General features: G+C 47.5%; 1 protein-coding gene across 5 annotated transcripts in view; it reads right to left on the bottom strand.

Annotated features, from left to right (window-relative positions):
* Positions 1–181: 181 nt before the first annotated feature.
* The window catches only part of NRG2 (neuregulin 2), a 153893-nt gene continuing 138329 nt past the window's right edge, over positions 182–15745 (bottom strand). For 3 of the 5 annotated variants that reach the window (XM_015293545.4, XM_015293546.4, XM_040647040.2), the window contains 5 exons: positions 9893–9995; positions 8003–8126; positions 6247–6374; positions 3629–3853; positions 182–2488 (listed from right to left, as the gene is read on the bottom strand). In XM_015293545.4, the coding sequence (XP_015149031.1) occupies positions 1831–2488; positions 3629–3853; positions 6247–6374; positions 8003–8126; positions 9893–9995 (1238 nt within the window). In that variant the 3' untranslated portion in view covers positions 182–1830. Of the gene's footprint in view, positions 2489–3628; positions 3854–6246; positions 6375–8002; positions 8127–9892; positions 9996–14095; positions 14120–15745 lie in introns of all 5 variants that reach the window. The other 2 variants (XM_015293544.4, XM_015293547.4) reach the window with 1 other exon arrangement.

Genomic DNA, 15745 nt, shown 5'->3' with positions numbered 1-15745 from the left:
GCTAAAGAAGAAATGTGGCTGTGGGTGGGAGCACAGCATGATTCCCCCAGTCTGCAGGTAAATAGGGGTTGGACTAGATGATGTCCTGAGGTCCCTGCCTGCCCCAAAAGCTGGGATTTTGTGCGTGGTCCTTGTTGCAGTCCCCCACTGCCCCCAGATTGCCTAAGATCAATGCTGCCCACAGATTGTTGTTTCTTATTTTATTTATAGTATAAAAAAATGTTCAAGTGTTAAACAGTCGAGAGTTCTGACATTCAGACAATCCAGAGCAAACTTTGACAATCATCTTATGACAAATTAGCAGAGTTTTCTATCTGACCCCATCATGGGTGAGGAATAGAGGGTTTAGTTACTTTATTGCTAAAAGTTAAATGAAATACACTGTCAATTGTTGTATTATCTTCTCAGTCACAGCTTCACCATGCATCCAATCTACAGTATCTGAAATGCAAAGGACATGCAGAAGTAAAAATATAAAAAGAAAAAAGTCAGGCTACAATGTAAACAGGTTTGCTGCAGAGAGAGGGCTGAAGAAAACTGAGGAGAGAGGGGCACTTCCACGGGGATGCTCTGCTGCCCGGACACACAGGACTGTCTCTTTGCGCCACAGAGCCAACGGGCAGAGCTGCTCTGAGTTCGGAAACGCGACGTCTGTCACCGACAGCAAAATGTTATGGTAACAACTGCCTTTACAACGCATGTCACGGCGCTACAGAGGAACCACTTGCTGGGTTGCCCCTCAGGGGCCTGCTGCCCTTCCGAGGGTCTGCAAGCGGGGCCAGAGCCAGGCACCAGGGCAGCACGGCCAGCGGCTGCCAGGCATGGCTCCAAGCACGGCGCATGGAGCACTGCAGCCTGCACAGCGCCACAGCCACTGCCACACCATGACCATGGGGACATCACGGCCAGCACGGCACCAAGTCCTGGGAGGCACCGGGACCGCCGTGCGCTGCCACCCATCCACCAGGGCAGGCTGCAGTGAGCCAGACTGAGCCATACGGAACAGGGCTGTATTTTGCCGCAGTCACACAGATGTCTCACACATTGGACTACCGACCTGTGCCAACCCAACTTTGGACCCACGGGGAACAGCCAAAGGTTGAGAGCTATTTGTTAAGGGCTGCTGCTGCATGATTTCATTTTCTCATTTTCTGTGCGGCAAAAGAAACATCGTTTCTGCATTTCGGGATGGTGCTGTTGGATTTCTTTTTCTCCTGATTTAAGCAAAAATACAAGTATTTTACAGGGCAAGACAGATCCCCATCAGACATGGTAATGGAAATGCTCCCACTCATGTCCTTAGTGTGTATTAAACAATACCTTAAAGAACAAGATTGCTAATAGCAGGGTACGGGGCAGAGTGGCGAGGCTGTTTTCTTCCGACGGAAGAGCACCCTTGTGACAGGTCGTCTCCCAAACAAAAATCTATGATCTTAAAAATGCTACTGAAACAGAATCCTCGGCATGAATCCCAGCACTAGCATACAGCAAAAGGCACCACGATAGTTTTAGTTTCTATTTTTAAGTAGTCAAAAATTGGCCCACCTTTTTTTTTTTAACTTTATTGTTTGTTTTCGTTTCTTCTTTTTTTTTTACTTTTTTTTTTTTTTTCCTCGGAAGCTGTAAATCAAGACATTACATATAAATAGAGATTCCCTATAAAAAAGTCATTGCCGTTAGCTATTATAAGACAACTTCGCTAAAATGAAAATAAAACATTTTATTTGTTATATTTTTTTCTCTCTTATATAAAATAAAAATATTTATTTTTGTCTCGTTTTGTTCCGCCTCCCTCCGCCGCCTCCCCCGTGCGGTACATCGGCCGGGCACCTAGAGGGGGTCAGGCTCTCGTTTGGGCGTCGTGTGCGCCAGGCTGCTGCGCCCGCTGCCCCCGTGGGCGCTGTGCCGGCTGTAGGGGTGCTGAGTCCGGCTGTCGCCCGGCCGGTGGAGCGGTGGCGACTCTGTGTTTGTCGCCTCATTGTTCTGAGTGCTTAGGAAGGGCGTGCTCTCGGCCACCAGCTCCTCATCAGACTCGCTGTAAGAGGCGCTGCTGAAGGAGAAGGAGTCCCGGACAGCTCTGGCTCTGTGGGGGACGTGCCCGTTCAGTTTGGACTTTTTCCACCGCCTGTTGCTGCTGGCTGTTTTCTTTGGCTGCTCTAGCGCTGTGACGTACTCCTGCGTCGTCTCATATTCGTCGTCCTCCGTGATGCGGAAGGGGCTGGAGGGCAGGCTCCCCATGCTGTCGTTCAGGTAGGTCTTCCTTTGGTAGTAGCTGTCGTAGCGCTGCGTGTCCTGGAAGGGCAGTTGGTACCGCCGCAGTAGCGGCTGCTGCTCCTCCACGCGGAAGCTGACGGGAGCTGCTGGCGGCAGGGAGACGGCATGCGCGGAGTTGGGGGAGGTGATCTCGAAGGTGGGCACCTGTGCCGCCATCGAGTAGTGGAAGTCGACAGGCGACAGGCGTGCTGGTGTGGTCAGGGCCGACACGTACCTGAAAAAGGAACAGCTCCGTTTGGACACTGAGCAGCCCACAGCCCAGAAGGGGCTCGGGGACAGCCCAAAAAGGCCGTCAGGACTGAGCCTTACCCAGGACATCACAATTCCCACCCAACATGGTTGCCTGACAGCTGCCTCCTGCTCTCTCTGCAACTATCACGCTTACCCAGGGAAGGGCCCCCAGGTATCCTCACATGCTCAAGTCTGGGTACTGCTTCATCAAACTTTGCTAAAATCTTCCATACAAAAAGGCCTCTACAAGCCTTCATCTACTGTACTGACATCAGCGTGGTGGCTCAGTGGCCCCTCTCTGTATAGGCTTTCCTTTGGCATCACCTCTTCCTAAGTAGCGGTTTTGTTTTTCACTCAGTAGAGCCAGTATGTGTTGTCTCCACTCATTTCAGCCTGCTCCCACTCCCTGTCTGGGTTTACCTATCCCTCCTCATGAAGTCTGAGATGTCTGTGTAGTCCATCTGAATGGACCAGGAAAAAAACCAAGAGAACAACTTGCCTTCTCTGGACCAGTGCCACTGCCTTGAAGGGAAATGCCTGGAACTGGTTAGAGAGCCACCCAGGGTCACCCGCAGCCACTCACAAAGGGCTGCAGCATCATGGAGATATGCTTCTGCAACACGAGGAGCCAGGCCCGTGAAGAGAACAGCTGCCACTGGCTGACAGTGTCCCAGAGTTGAGTCACACTCTGGCTGCAGACAAAGCAGCATGTCTGCTTCCCATGCCACACAAACGTATGTGGAGGTCTTGTGCCTCACCCTAAGGGTCACAGTGAAGCTCAGCCCTGGCTTGAGCTGTCTCCCAGCTATTTGCCTCCCCCTCTGCCAGGGCCTGGACTGTACTCATTACCTGGGAGCTCAGCCAGTTTTAATTCATTGGCTGCAACAAGATATTTTCAGCTGCTCCCAAACCTGTACACCAAACCTACATGGCTTCCTGGTTAGCAGGCATCTCTGGCCTGGTGCAGAGCACACCACTGCCCCTACCAAAGCAGCCTCCTGGAGCTATGGCTTCTTCCAGAAGCAGAGCTGTGGTTTCTCCAGCACTACCACAGGAGCAACGTGCTAGGCGTGGGTGGAGGTTTGTGCCTGGAACAGAGGGACAGGGCTGCATGGAGTCTGACCTCTCGCTGTGTGGTGAGTCCCGCAGTGAGTCCACCGAGTCGCGGTACTGCGTCGTGGGCCGCCGCGAGTCCTCAATGCAGAAGGCAGCCCCACGGCGGGCCCGCGCCTCCACACATGCAGGGCTGTTGCATTTACTGGTTCCCACCGAGGACAGCATGATCCCAGACTGGGAATCAGAAGTCAGGCTCTCCGTCCGCTCCAGGCTCCAGGTGTGGCTTTCATGTCTGTGGATCAAAGCCCCCAGGGACAGTGAGCAAGGAATCCCTACCAAAGCCTCCTCTGAAAAGCCACACACAGCCACAGATCACACACCGAACTGATGTCTCCTTTCTCTCTCTCACTGGAATGCATTGGACCAGGGAGGCTCAATTTTGATATGCCTTTCCTTACTGTTTCTTGGAGGTATCATCAGAGGATAAAGGAAGGCAGCCCAGCGCACACAGGCTGTTTAGTGCACCACCTCCTGACAGCTGGGGACAGGGTGGGACAGCCTCTGCAGGGTCGCCTGGGCAATTCTGCTTTATTTTGGTGTGGAGCAGTGTACTGGCCATGCCAAAAGAAGTCTGCAGAGGACCTTCAGAAGTGCCACTGCAAACACCGCCAAGAAACAGCCTCTTCTGAAATGCTACCAGAACCAAATCAGAAGAAAAGGCTCAGAATTACATTGTGACCAACACAGAAAAGCATTGCCATTCATTTATAAAAGGCATTGGCAGCAACACATGCTCAAGGAGCTAGACAAAAGCTACACTATGCTGGGTACTGTTGGGCAGCACTTGGAGGTATCCCTGCCCTTGGCTTGGTGCAGAGATGACATCCCACATGCACACAATGGGAGAGCATCGAGTCCTGCACCCACACCACCACCACCAGGCTGACTGCTCTCCTGTGGCACAAACGCACAACCCACAGGAGCAACAGCTCTGAACTCCCAGATGGCACCAGATGGAGCTGTGCTGGCAGAGGGTTTGGCGTGGGGGTTTACAGAGGCCTCATTAAAACTTCCCAAGAATGTGTTAATTATTGATGGCTCTGGGCACATGCTTGGTTGCAACCATGACATTAATTTATAACTTCAAAAAGCATCCTCATTAGAGGTGCTGATCGAGTAAAATGGAACCCGATTCTGCCAGCAGTTTGCCTCTGGCATGACTTCAAGAAACACCTGCTTGCTGCACTTGACTCAGGAAAATTATATGGCAGATAGCCAGGACCAGAGGCTACACAAGGTAGGTGCTTCCCACACCTGGCATGTACTAACGCTGTCCTTCAGACACAACTTTGCATCTTCAGATGTGCCCAGAGATGGTTCTGGGGTCTGAGGACTTTGAAGTTGGACTGGAATGCCATCAAGGTGCAGCTCTGCAGGAAGAGGAGCCTCTGTACACCTTGCTCAAGCCTGCATACACCTAGCAAGGCTTGGTTTCAAGTGTAAAAATTCAAAAAAAAGCCTGGAAAAGACACCATCTGCTCACCAAGGGTAGGATTTCCCTGGCTAAAGGCAGGCATTTCCAGCCCAAAAAGTCATTCTTGGCTTCCTCTCTGCTCACTGGAGGTTGAGTCAGTTGGAATCTGGGGAGGAATTTACCTGAGAACCCGAGTTTGATATCTGAAGTTGTTCCACTGCACTATACTACATAATGGATGCTTGAACCTGGAGGAAATCTGCTGGGACGCATCTTTGAGCTTTACCTGAAAGGACTGACTGCTTCCTAGACAAGTGGATACAAACATCCCAGGCTAATAGTAAATAAGCCACAACATCTTTTGCTTTATGAAGTCCATGTATGTGATCATAGATGGGAGGTAGATACGGCACCCCTGCACCTCACAGTCACTTCTCAAAAGCAGGCACTCTCATGGGGAAACACTATTGCTTACTGTAGGAAGCACAAGAGCTATGCAAGACTGAAAACCTGAACAACCAAGCTCCAAACAGCACAGCACTTTCTCTAGAGCATTCTGGGCACCACAGAAATGGAGAAGTTCCATCTGCAATACAAATGCACTCAAATCTAGTGAGAACGTCAGCCCCTGAGCCAGGCTGCTCTCCCCTGAGATGGCTATTTTAAAATGTGAAAAATTAGTGGGCTTTTTTCTGGTGAAAAACTTCATTTCTTAGCTTTGCAGAACTGGGAAAAAAAAAAGAAAAAAAAAGTGAAATTTGTCATGTTCTACCTTATGCAAGGCAAATAGATGCTACATATCTCAAACATGATATTAATAACCTGTGCATACTTAACAAATTAACACAGGCATGCAGTGTAATTGCAATCACAACTTGCAAAACCATTCCTAGATGCATCCTCCCAATTGACTGAGCTTGTGCAGGGCATGAAAGCACTATTTCCTTTCCTCCTTCTTCCCAGCTATGTCAGTGCTGTGCACTCCTGCTGCCTCTTTGCTGCAGGTCAAGCGTCACACCTTTCTACACCTCTCACTAACTGGTTGTGCCAGCAACAATCTGATCTGCAAGCATTTGCATGGCCTGTATGGTGGTGTGAAGCCAAACATCAAGTAAAATCAGAGAGAGAGGTGAAAGGAAAACCTTTTACTGGCTTTGAATCTCACAGCATCCTAAGGCAAGCAGCAGTTCAGTGTGAATGGTATACATCACCTCTGACTGGATGTTGGAGTAGCTGTGGAGCAGTGATGTGATGGTGAGCAGGAGTGACTTCCTGAAAAGGTTGTCTCTGTTTCCCTCCGGATCACGTGTTCGGTGGCAGAAACATTCTTAGAAATATACTGTAAAATACAAAGAACCACACAAGTCAGCCAATAGATTGCCAGCTATTACATATACTGCCACATATATGCACATACATATAATATACTGCCACAGCCAAATTCTGCTGGCTGGATTGCTTCTGGTGAAATCACAAGAGGACTGAGTGAACTCTGCAGCTCCATGCCCCATGGGAGGTGACAAGGAGACTGGAAAATGCCATGCAGTGGCTCCCCTCTGCCTCTGCACTTTGAAGACTGGAAAGGAGCTATGATACAGGGACTACAGAGGGTTACAAAGAGCCAAGGGGTTCCCCAGATTGCTGTGGGAGCACATATAGCTGATGCTACTGAGCAGAAATCCATCTGTTTGCAGGAGGTTATACACCCAGCAGAGTATCAGCAACAAGGCAACCGTATGCAGTCTGTCATAGACACAAGTCCTACTGACATACCAAGTGTAATACAAATATTTATGCTGAAACATCCCTTCACCTAACAGTAAGCAGGGACAGAGAGTCTAAACCTCTGGGGGAGACAGTATTTCCGGTTCATATCCTCATTCAGGATGCTGATTCTAGAAGGGCAGGTAGTGACAGGACATGGGGTAATGGTTTGTAACTGAAAGGGGAGATTTAGCTTAGATATATGAAGATGTTCTTTACTCGGAAGTGGTGAGGCCCTGGCACACGCTGCCCAGAGAAGTTGTGGATGCTCCATCCCTGGCAGCGGTTAAGCCAGGTGGGATGGGGCCTTGGGCAGCCCGAGCTGGTGGGAGGTATTGCTGCCCATGGCAGGACAATCATTAAGGTCCCTTCCAACCCTAATCTGTGATTCTACAATTGTGCTTTCTATCAGTGATCAGTGCCCCTGTGCATGGCACATGAACCTTTGGACATAGAAAGCACTAAGAAAAGACAAAAGGAAATTTCCAAGGCTAATATTCAGAAAGTGGGGAACTGCAAACCCTCAGCCCAGAGGAATACACCTTCAGCTTCAGGTCTGCCTTCCCTCTCCCTTTTTCTGATCCCTTTTCAATGTCTTGGTCCAAGCAAGGCACTTAAGCATGTTGAGAACAGGAACACAGAGCTCAATGGGATTCTCACATGTTTCAGGAGTAGCTGAGCGGCTTTCCTTGATCCAATCCTAAATACTGAGATGGTTCTCAATAGAGTGACACTGGCACTCCACTGGGTTGTCCCATCTTACACAGGAGTAGCTGGGCCAGGCAGGTGGACAGACACGGAGCTGATCAGATTACCACAGTGGGTGACGCAGTCACAGTGGTGGCTGAGCCCCTGCTGTACTAACCCCATTTGTCATGCCATGAAATGAAGCTTGACAGGACAGCTTAACAAGCAGGAAACATCGGGAATGTCTTCCAGGGAGGATACCAGGATCACACTTATTCATCAAAACAAACCTGTTCTGAATGCCCTAACCTCATGCTCAGTGTGTCAAAGTAAAATCACAGTTCCCTCTAGATTTTGTTTTGGGAAATGCTTCTATGCAGAATCTTGTCCTTTTGTTCAAGTTGTATTTTGTTCCTCATGCACAGGCACAGGCAGGTGCAAGCATGCAAATCCACATCAAATCCCTGACAGACAATGAGCACTCAATAAAATACAGGGTCTTATAAAAGATCTTACATCAGCCATTTGGATTTCCTCTGGATCCAAACGCGGATGGCTTGGCCCATTCGCAAGGCTCCTGTTCTGATGGGCATGACACATGTTCTGTCGTAAATGATTATGCATCTGTTTTCTTTGCTTCCTTTAAAAAGGAAAGGAAAAAAAGTATATTAGCAGGATTTCTCTCATGGGGCCCAAATGTCCCTGGAGGAAGCAGATGATAAAGGAGGTAGCAACCAGGTTTTCATTCATCTCTCAGACACATTTCATGTTTCAATGGTGTTTGTGGAAAGCTGTGAACAGGAAGAAGCAAGACATTCAAGATTAGCCACTTATGCTGCTTTTCCAAAAAAAAATGAGAATGTTTTCTGCTATAGGCAATTCACACAGTTGGGTCCATGGTCTTCTTTTGCAAGACAAGCCCCAGGACAATGCAGTGGAGGCAGGGGAAGCATGGGGCTGGGTGCAGAGGAGAGAAGTGGGGAGAATCACAGAATCACAAAATGGCCTGGGTTGGAAGGGACCTCAAGGACCATGAATCTCCAACCCCCCTGCCACAGGCAGGGCCACCAACCTCCTCATTTACTAGACCAGGTTGCCCAGGGCCCCATCCAACCTGGCCTTGAACACCTCCAGGGACGGGGCATTCACAACTTCTCTGGGCAGCCTGTTCCAGCACCTCACCACTCTCCTTGTAAAGAACTTCCCCCTAACACCCAGCCTAAATCTTCCCTCTTTCAACTTAAAACCGTTCCCCCTTGTCCTGCTGTTATCTACCCTTTCAAAAAGTTTACTCCCTTCCTGTTTGTAGGCTCCCTTCAGGTACTGAAAGGCTGCAATGAGGTCTCCTTGCAGCCTTCTGTTTTCCAGGCTGAATAAGCCCAGCTCCCTCAGCCTGTCTTCGCAGGGGAGGTGCTGCAGCCCCCTGATCATCTTTGTGGCCCTCCTCTGGACCCTCTCCAACAGCTCTCTGTCTTTCCTGTACTGGGGGCTCCATACCTGGACACAGTACTCCAGATGGGGCCTCACAAGAGCAGAGTAGGGAGGGACAATCACCTCCCTGTCCCTGCTGGCCACCCCTCTCATGATGGAGCCCAGGATACCATTTGCTTTCTGAGCTGCAAGAGCACACTGCTGGCTCATGTTAAGTTTGTCATCCATCAAGACCCCCAGGTCCTTCTCTGCAGAGCTGCTCTCAAGGACTGCTCCTTCCAGTCTGTATAGATGCCTGGGGTTCCTCCAGCCCAAGTGCAAAACCCTGCACTTTGCTGTGTTGAACCTCATTAGGTTCACCCAGGCCCACCTTTCAAGTCTGTCAAGGTCCCTCTGAATGGCATGTCTTCCTTCCTCCTGGCTTGCCCTTGGTGGCGAGGCTCCTGTCCTGCATTAAGCACAATACAGGAAAGCCTCCCTGTGTCCCTGGGAGGACATTGGCTTCACAAGGCTTCCTGGTTCCTGGGTAATAGATGAACATTCCAAATGCAGGTGAGGTGCATGTGGGGAGAAAGGTGCTGTCCACTCAGGGAAGGCTGGCCATGAAGGAGGTCCCCAGGCCTCCTGCTCAATCATTATTGCTTTGGAAGTTCCAGAACACTAAACAACTGAGCCCATAGCTCCTGGGCATTAGCCCACTGTGCTGTTGACTCGGGGAACAGCTTCTCCCAGCCACATGCCATTACCTGGCTTGGATACATGATACTGATTTAGGGGATAAAGAAATGGGAAAACTCCTGCTCAGACAGAGTGATTGATGATTTCATTGGCCCTCTTCAGAGACTTTGCTGGGAATACCACAGCACAGTGTCTCCTTAAAACAGCATTTGAGTGAACACCATGAAAGCATGACACACAATCACTGCCACTCAGTAATCTCTCACCGGTTATTGCTTGTTAACCACACATACTCACTTGGTTTTACAGTAAGCTACCACACAGACGATGCCCACCACAAGCAAGGCAACACAGATTCCTGTGATGGTTAAAACTCTTTTCTGGTAGAGCTCCTCTGCCTCTGCAAATGGAGAGAAAGAAATCAGTTGCAATCAGGCTCCAGCACCACAACATGCCTGGCTACACAGGAACCAGCACTGCATGAGGGTGAGATGGAGAGTAGGGTTCAGCCACACCTCCTACCATCCACTGCCCAAACCTGAGGTCAGCTGGCCCAGCTTTGCTCACCCCTCAAGAGCTCCTCAATCCTTTTGTCTCTCTGTAGCTCAACCCTTGCCCTCAGTAGCTCAGCCCTTCTGTACTCAAGCACTCTTCTGGCTTTCTCTTCTTTTCCCACAGCATAACTCGGTGACTAATCTCAGAGAGCCCCATGAGTTTCCTTTCCCTTCCCAGTAACTTGGTAGTCTAAGAAGGAAGCCCTCGAGCATCCCCCAGACACCCTGTACCAAACAGCCCTGTGATGCTCTCCTCACAGCTCTCTGCTCTGATGGACTCAGAATGCCTTTTCCTTGCAGCTGCTGCATGCCCTGGAGTTCAGCAGTGTGCTAGAACCACTGAGCAACAGGTCCCAAAGCATGCAGGTGCTGGAAGGGACATCCTAAAGCAGTCAAAAAACAGAACGAAGATGGAAAAGTGATAGCACATTAGACAAAGAAAAGGAAGAGGAGTAATTAAAATACAGTAACCAATTACAGTTATGGATTTTTAATGAAGCCCTAGGAAATGATTAATTCCATTGCACTAGATAGCCCAGATGTTCACACAAAATTCAAGCAGCATGCTGCTGCTTCTTTCAGATACCACTATTTGTCATGGACTGCCTTTTAAACTAGGAAAGTCAGTCACTTGCATCAGAACCCAGACCATGCTAAAATGCAGGTAATTCATTGCATTTGATCAAAGCTCCAAGGAAATGACAGGATACCACCTGCAGTGTGACTCAACTACAGCTAGGCAGCAATTGCATGGCTGTGGCTACTCCAAAGCATATGTTCTTCTCAGCAAATCCAGCTACCTCCACTGAGACCAGCAAAGGCAGCCTGGTGAATGACTGAGAGGATTCAGTCCACAGCTGCCATGAGCCTTGTATTTTAGCACCTACAACCAATGTGCATGTGCCCCCATACTATGTGTTAACTGTAAAGTCATCGGGCTTTGTGTCTTCTCTAATATTCACTGAAATATTTTTTTCACGTTGATCAGGCAATAAAACTTGTGCCATGGTTGCTGTGCTCGGTGTGTTCGACTGGCCCACACTAGATACTTTCAATGGAATATATGATGTTTCCAGAGCTACAAAAACAATGAAATATAAAATGAGAAGAGAAACAGGTCTGGTTTTAGGTGACAGCATCGACTAGGAGTAGGGCCAGACTCCAGAAGAAGACCAATGGAGAAGTAACAAAGCATTCCAGATAAATAAATATTTAGAGTAATCTCATATTTCCAATTTAGAAAGGAAAATGCTTTTTTGGGAAAAAAAAATAGAAGTGCTGAGAAAAATGTTTATCTTTGTCTAGCTCTCAAAATGGAAATGAATGATGAATGGCTAAATCAGGGGCTGCAAATAACCATCCTGACGTGAGGATGCAAAATATCGTCAGGAACGCTTGCTTCATGCCTCTGTTGCAAAGCTACAGTTTAAAGAAATAAATGTACACCCTTCTTGCCTGTGCCCTGGCCTTTGGCTTGATAAGGTTCTCTGAGTGTTAGTGTAGCTTGCCCAGAAGCACATCCCACCACGCACAAGGGACATGGGCAGCTGAGACCCCAGACTCCTTCTCCACGGCTGGTGTGAGCCACAACAACAGAACACGTCTTGCTTTGACTGCAGGTGATTGGGCTGCAGCAGTTCCAGCAGCCAGCTGCACCACCTTGGGCTGGAGCTTGGATGGTGCAGGACTTGCTCATACCAGGGAGGTCCTATTCCAAGCATCAGCAACCATGGCAGACAAGTTTTCTTGCTCCTGCACAGCTCTGGGACCTGGCTTACAGCTGTACAGCTATTTCCTTCAGACAGAAATCTCAGAGATTTTATCTGCATCAGAACTAGAGAGGGTCATGTCCTGAGTACAGATGGCACTGGACAAAAATTTAGTTGCTACCCAGCTATATCTCTTCACCGATTACCACAAACAGGGTGGAAAGGACATTTTTCACCATATATCAAACCATGGAGCCAATTGTTTTCAAAGCTTCTTTACCAGCTACGTTTCTTGCTACAAAGACTTTTTTTTTTACAAGTTTAAATCCTTCTGTCCGAATTACAGAAGATGGAGGGACAAAGAGAGCAAAGTCATCAAAACCATAAAGTGTTTTAGCCCATTAGCTACATAACAATTTTTTTCACCCAAGGCTCGAACCCTGGCCTCTGTTCAGGCAGTCATGCATGTCTGGCTCTCCTGAACTCCCACCTGAATTGTAGGGGGAATAACTCAGTTCGTCAGAAATGCAGACTCAGGTGCTCTTCCCTGAGCTGACAGCTCTGCTGTGTGAAGCAGTGAAGTCGGAGGTTGTGCATCACTACTGCAAAAATGAAAAATTAAATGACCTGCTGTCAGTAATCTAGTTTGACTCCTAAGATCTCATTACAGTTCATGCTTGGTAAAACAGTATCTTTATGCTGCATAACACCATCTCGACAAAGACAAAGAAAATAGGAGAATGCATTCTGCAATCCTGTTTGAGAAGGTAAGATCCTGGAGCAGGACTTGTCCATTTGTGTCTGTGTGCTCTAAAATACCACATCATCAGCAGCAATGTCACTCTATAGCAGCAAACACTATGAACAAACCACGTTGTGTCACATAATGTCGACAGAATCACAGTCCAGCCATGGGTGTCACAGCAACACATGAAAGTGAAAGACAAATGGCAGAGAAGAGATGACTGCAGACTGGGAACAGGATGTATGCGGTTGTGATGACATTGAGAATGGATGAGGAAAAGGACAAAAGTCAACAAAAAAGGGATGTCAAAAATCCTTAATTTTAACGTTTATTTAAGTGTATTAGTATTAGCAGCACCACTTTCTCTGAAACACCTGACCACAAAGTGCATTCATTTTCTGCAGCAGGAACAAGCTGCTGGGGATACACACAAGCCCTGGGGGAAAGGCATGCAAAAACCAGCAGAGACCAACTTCTCCAGCTTCAGCTGGTGCACGGCCCTCTGCTTCAGGGCCCCAAGAAGACAATTTAGCATCCAGAAGTGAAATATTGGCGTCCCCATGTCACTAGCAAATTGAATTGAGGTATCTTCATGAGAAGATTTGCTCCAGACAACATTGCTGGGCCTATTTTTTTTAAGCTAAGTTATAAAGACAAACCTCTCTGTTCTCGGTGAGCAACCCCTCCTGCACTCAGTCTGTGCACTCAGGGAAAGCTAACCCAGGGATTTGATTTCCCAGGTGCTTACTCCAGAGAGATTTGATAAATGTCTGAGAACAGAATGAGGAGAAAGGAGGAAAAACACTATGACTGTGAGCAATTGGGTAGGAGCAGGCAGTCGCCTGTTTCCAAGAGGCTGTAAGCCAGTGTTTTTCCACACTTTAGCTTGCCACCAGCTCAGCATCACACTGACTTTCCTGGGCTCAGTGTCTTCTAGAGTAGCTCAGCTCACATCACATTCCATGGGTCAATTTCTTCCTATCAAGAACAGAAGGCAGCAGACAGTCTTTGGGAGGAGGAATGGCAAAACCCCTCCTGGCCCTTCATAGGACCCAGTGAATGTTAGCGCACTGAGAATGGCAGCACTGTAAAAGCCCTAGAACTTCCTAAAACTGCCCTTCCCCTGTCTGTCCCCAAGTGGTGCCTGCTGGCAGCCTTTAGGACTGACACAAACTCTTGCCTTTTGGTTAAATACACAAACACATGTTGAATGAGAAGACTATGGCAACTGGAACAGCCCAGTCTTGCCACACGTACCCAGCTGCTGCTCAGAACAAAGAAAAAAGTGCTGCTAAAAATACACCTGTGTTTTTATCATTTTACATTTTGATTTTGCGTTTTTACTTTGTTTTGGTTTTTAATCCAAACATCTGTCTCAGTGCCAGGGAAAAGAACAGAACAGCTGATTTTTTAATCATCCCATTAAAGCCATAAATATAATGTGGGCAGCTCTTAATGGCTTCTGATTAATAAATGAATGGTTGTTCCATACCCTTTAATTCAAATCCAAGATGCTCTGCCAATGCAGAAAGAAGACAAGGAAGAGAAAGAGAAAAAGAAAAACAGGTCTGTCAGAGATCTCTCATACACAAACACACACTGTGCAGTTACAGCAGGTTAGCGTCTCTGTAGGCTCAGCAGCAGTTACACAGAACACAGTGTATGCTTCAGAGCATTTTAAATTCCCACCAGAGCTTATATCTTATGTAAAGGAAGACCCAAACAAATTGCAGTGGAAGTTAATTATGAATTCTTTTAGTTAATTATGAATTCTTTTGAGATGAGCCATGTTTGTTAGTACCTGATATGGAATTTACAGGTTAGGCAGAAAAAGAAAAGAAAAGAAAAGAAAAAGGTACACTTGTTCTGAAACAACTCCTGACTCCAGACAGGCCAAAACACATAGCGACCGTGTGAACCTGATAAACCATTCATTCACTTTCTACAGGCAACATGTGCCCCTCTGCCTGGGGCTGTGCACAAAGCAGTGTGCTCAGCAGACACGTGCAGGCACTTGCACGGGGCCTGCAAGCACAGCTCTCCTGCCCATGACCTCAGGCCTGATCTTGGATGCACAATGTCATCTGGCAGCATGGCCTGCTAACACTCCTGCTGGCATGTACATCGTGCAAGTACTGTTCTTAGCAGCACAGATTTGCAGTCGTACCACTGATACTGCAAGTGATCAGTTGCCTGGGCAAAGGTAATGAATCCCTTGCAGATCTAGAAGTGCAAATTGCACTGGAAGTTTCCCTCCAGTCTGTGATCTTCCAAATTTCATTTCTGCTGTGGTTCTGCATTTTTAGAAACAACAAGCATGCCAAAAAAAAAAAAAAAGAGAAAGAAAAAACACAAACTGGAGCATCTGCTTTCAGATTCAAATTCATTACAATTACGATTGCAGTTCATCTTGCAGAGACATTGCTACGCAGAGCAGGGTTTGCCTAATGAATGCTGTTGTCCAGAGCAGGCAACTTTATTTTTTGCTGGAAAAAAATTCATTCTTGAATTTCATTAATTTTCATGGTATCAGCCTCACCTAAAACAATTTTTTTCCACATAAGTATTAAAGCTCTCCATACTTATCATTGCACATAAAAGTGAGCTTTTCTGTTCCAAATCACCATACGGACAAGATTATTTTCAGCTTGGAGATGTCCAGATTGATTTGTTACGTTTTCCATATGAATTGTTGTTTGCTGCACATAAAGATTGGTTTTCTATTTCAATGCTGCTCAAAGCTTGAGTGTGTGGGAGGGTAATTAGCACTAATCATTACTGAACATGTAAACACTTTTCAGCTAAAGCAGGTTCTTCTCTTCAAATCAGTGCTGATATTTGTTGGTTGGGTAGTTTGTTGTTGTTGTTTTTGAGGGGGGATTGATTCTTTAATAAAATTTGGTATAATTTAAGGGCCACAAAACCAGGCTGATCTCTGCTTCACATCTCACATTTGTGCAAAATGAATGGAAAACTCTACCATGCATTTCACAGTCATATCCTGCAGGTTCCAGGATCATGGACACAATGTGGTGGGCAGCGGAGAACCGGACATGTTACATCTCTCCTATGCCTTCTGGTTATCACCTCTAACCTTGGCATTTTTCTAGGGCATGCTACCATCATGCAACCTGTTTTACCT

This window comes from Gallus gallus, chromosome 13 (genome assembly GCF_016699485.2).
Source record: "Gallus gallus isolate bGalGal1 chromosome 13, bGalGal1.mat.broiler.GRCg7b, whole genome shotgun sequence".
Taxonomy (NCBI): Eukaryota; Metazoa; Chordata; class Aves; order Galliformes; family Phasianidae; genus Gallus; species Gallus gallus.
Note: the sequence above shows the minus strand (reverse complement) of the source record. Positions and strands in the feature narration are given on the sequence as shown.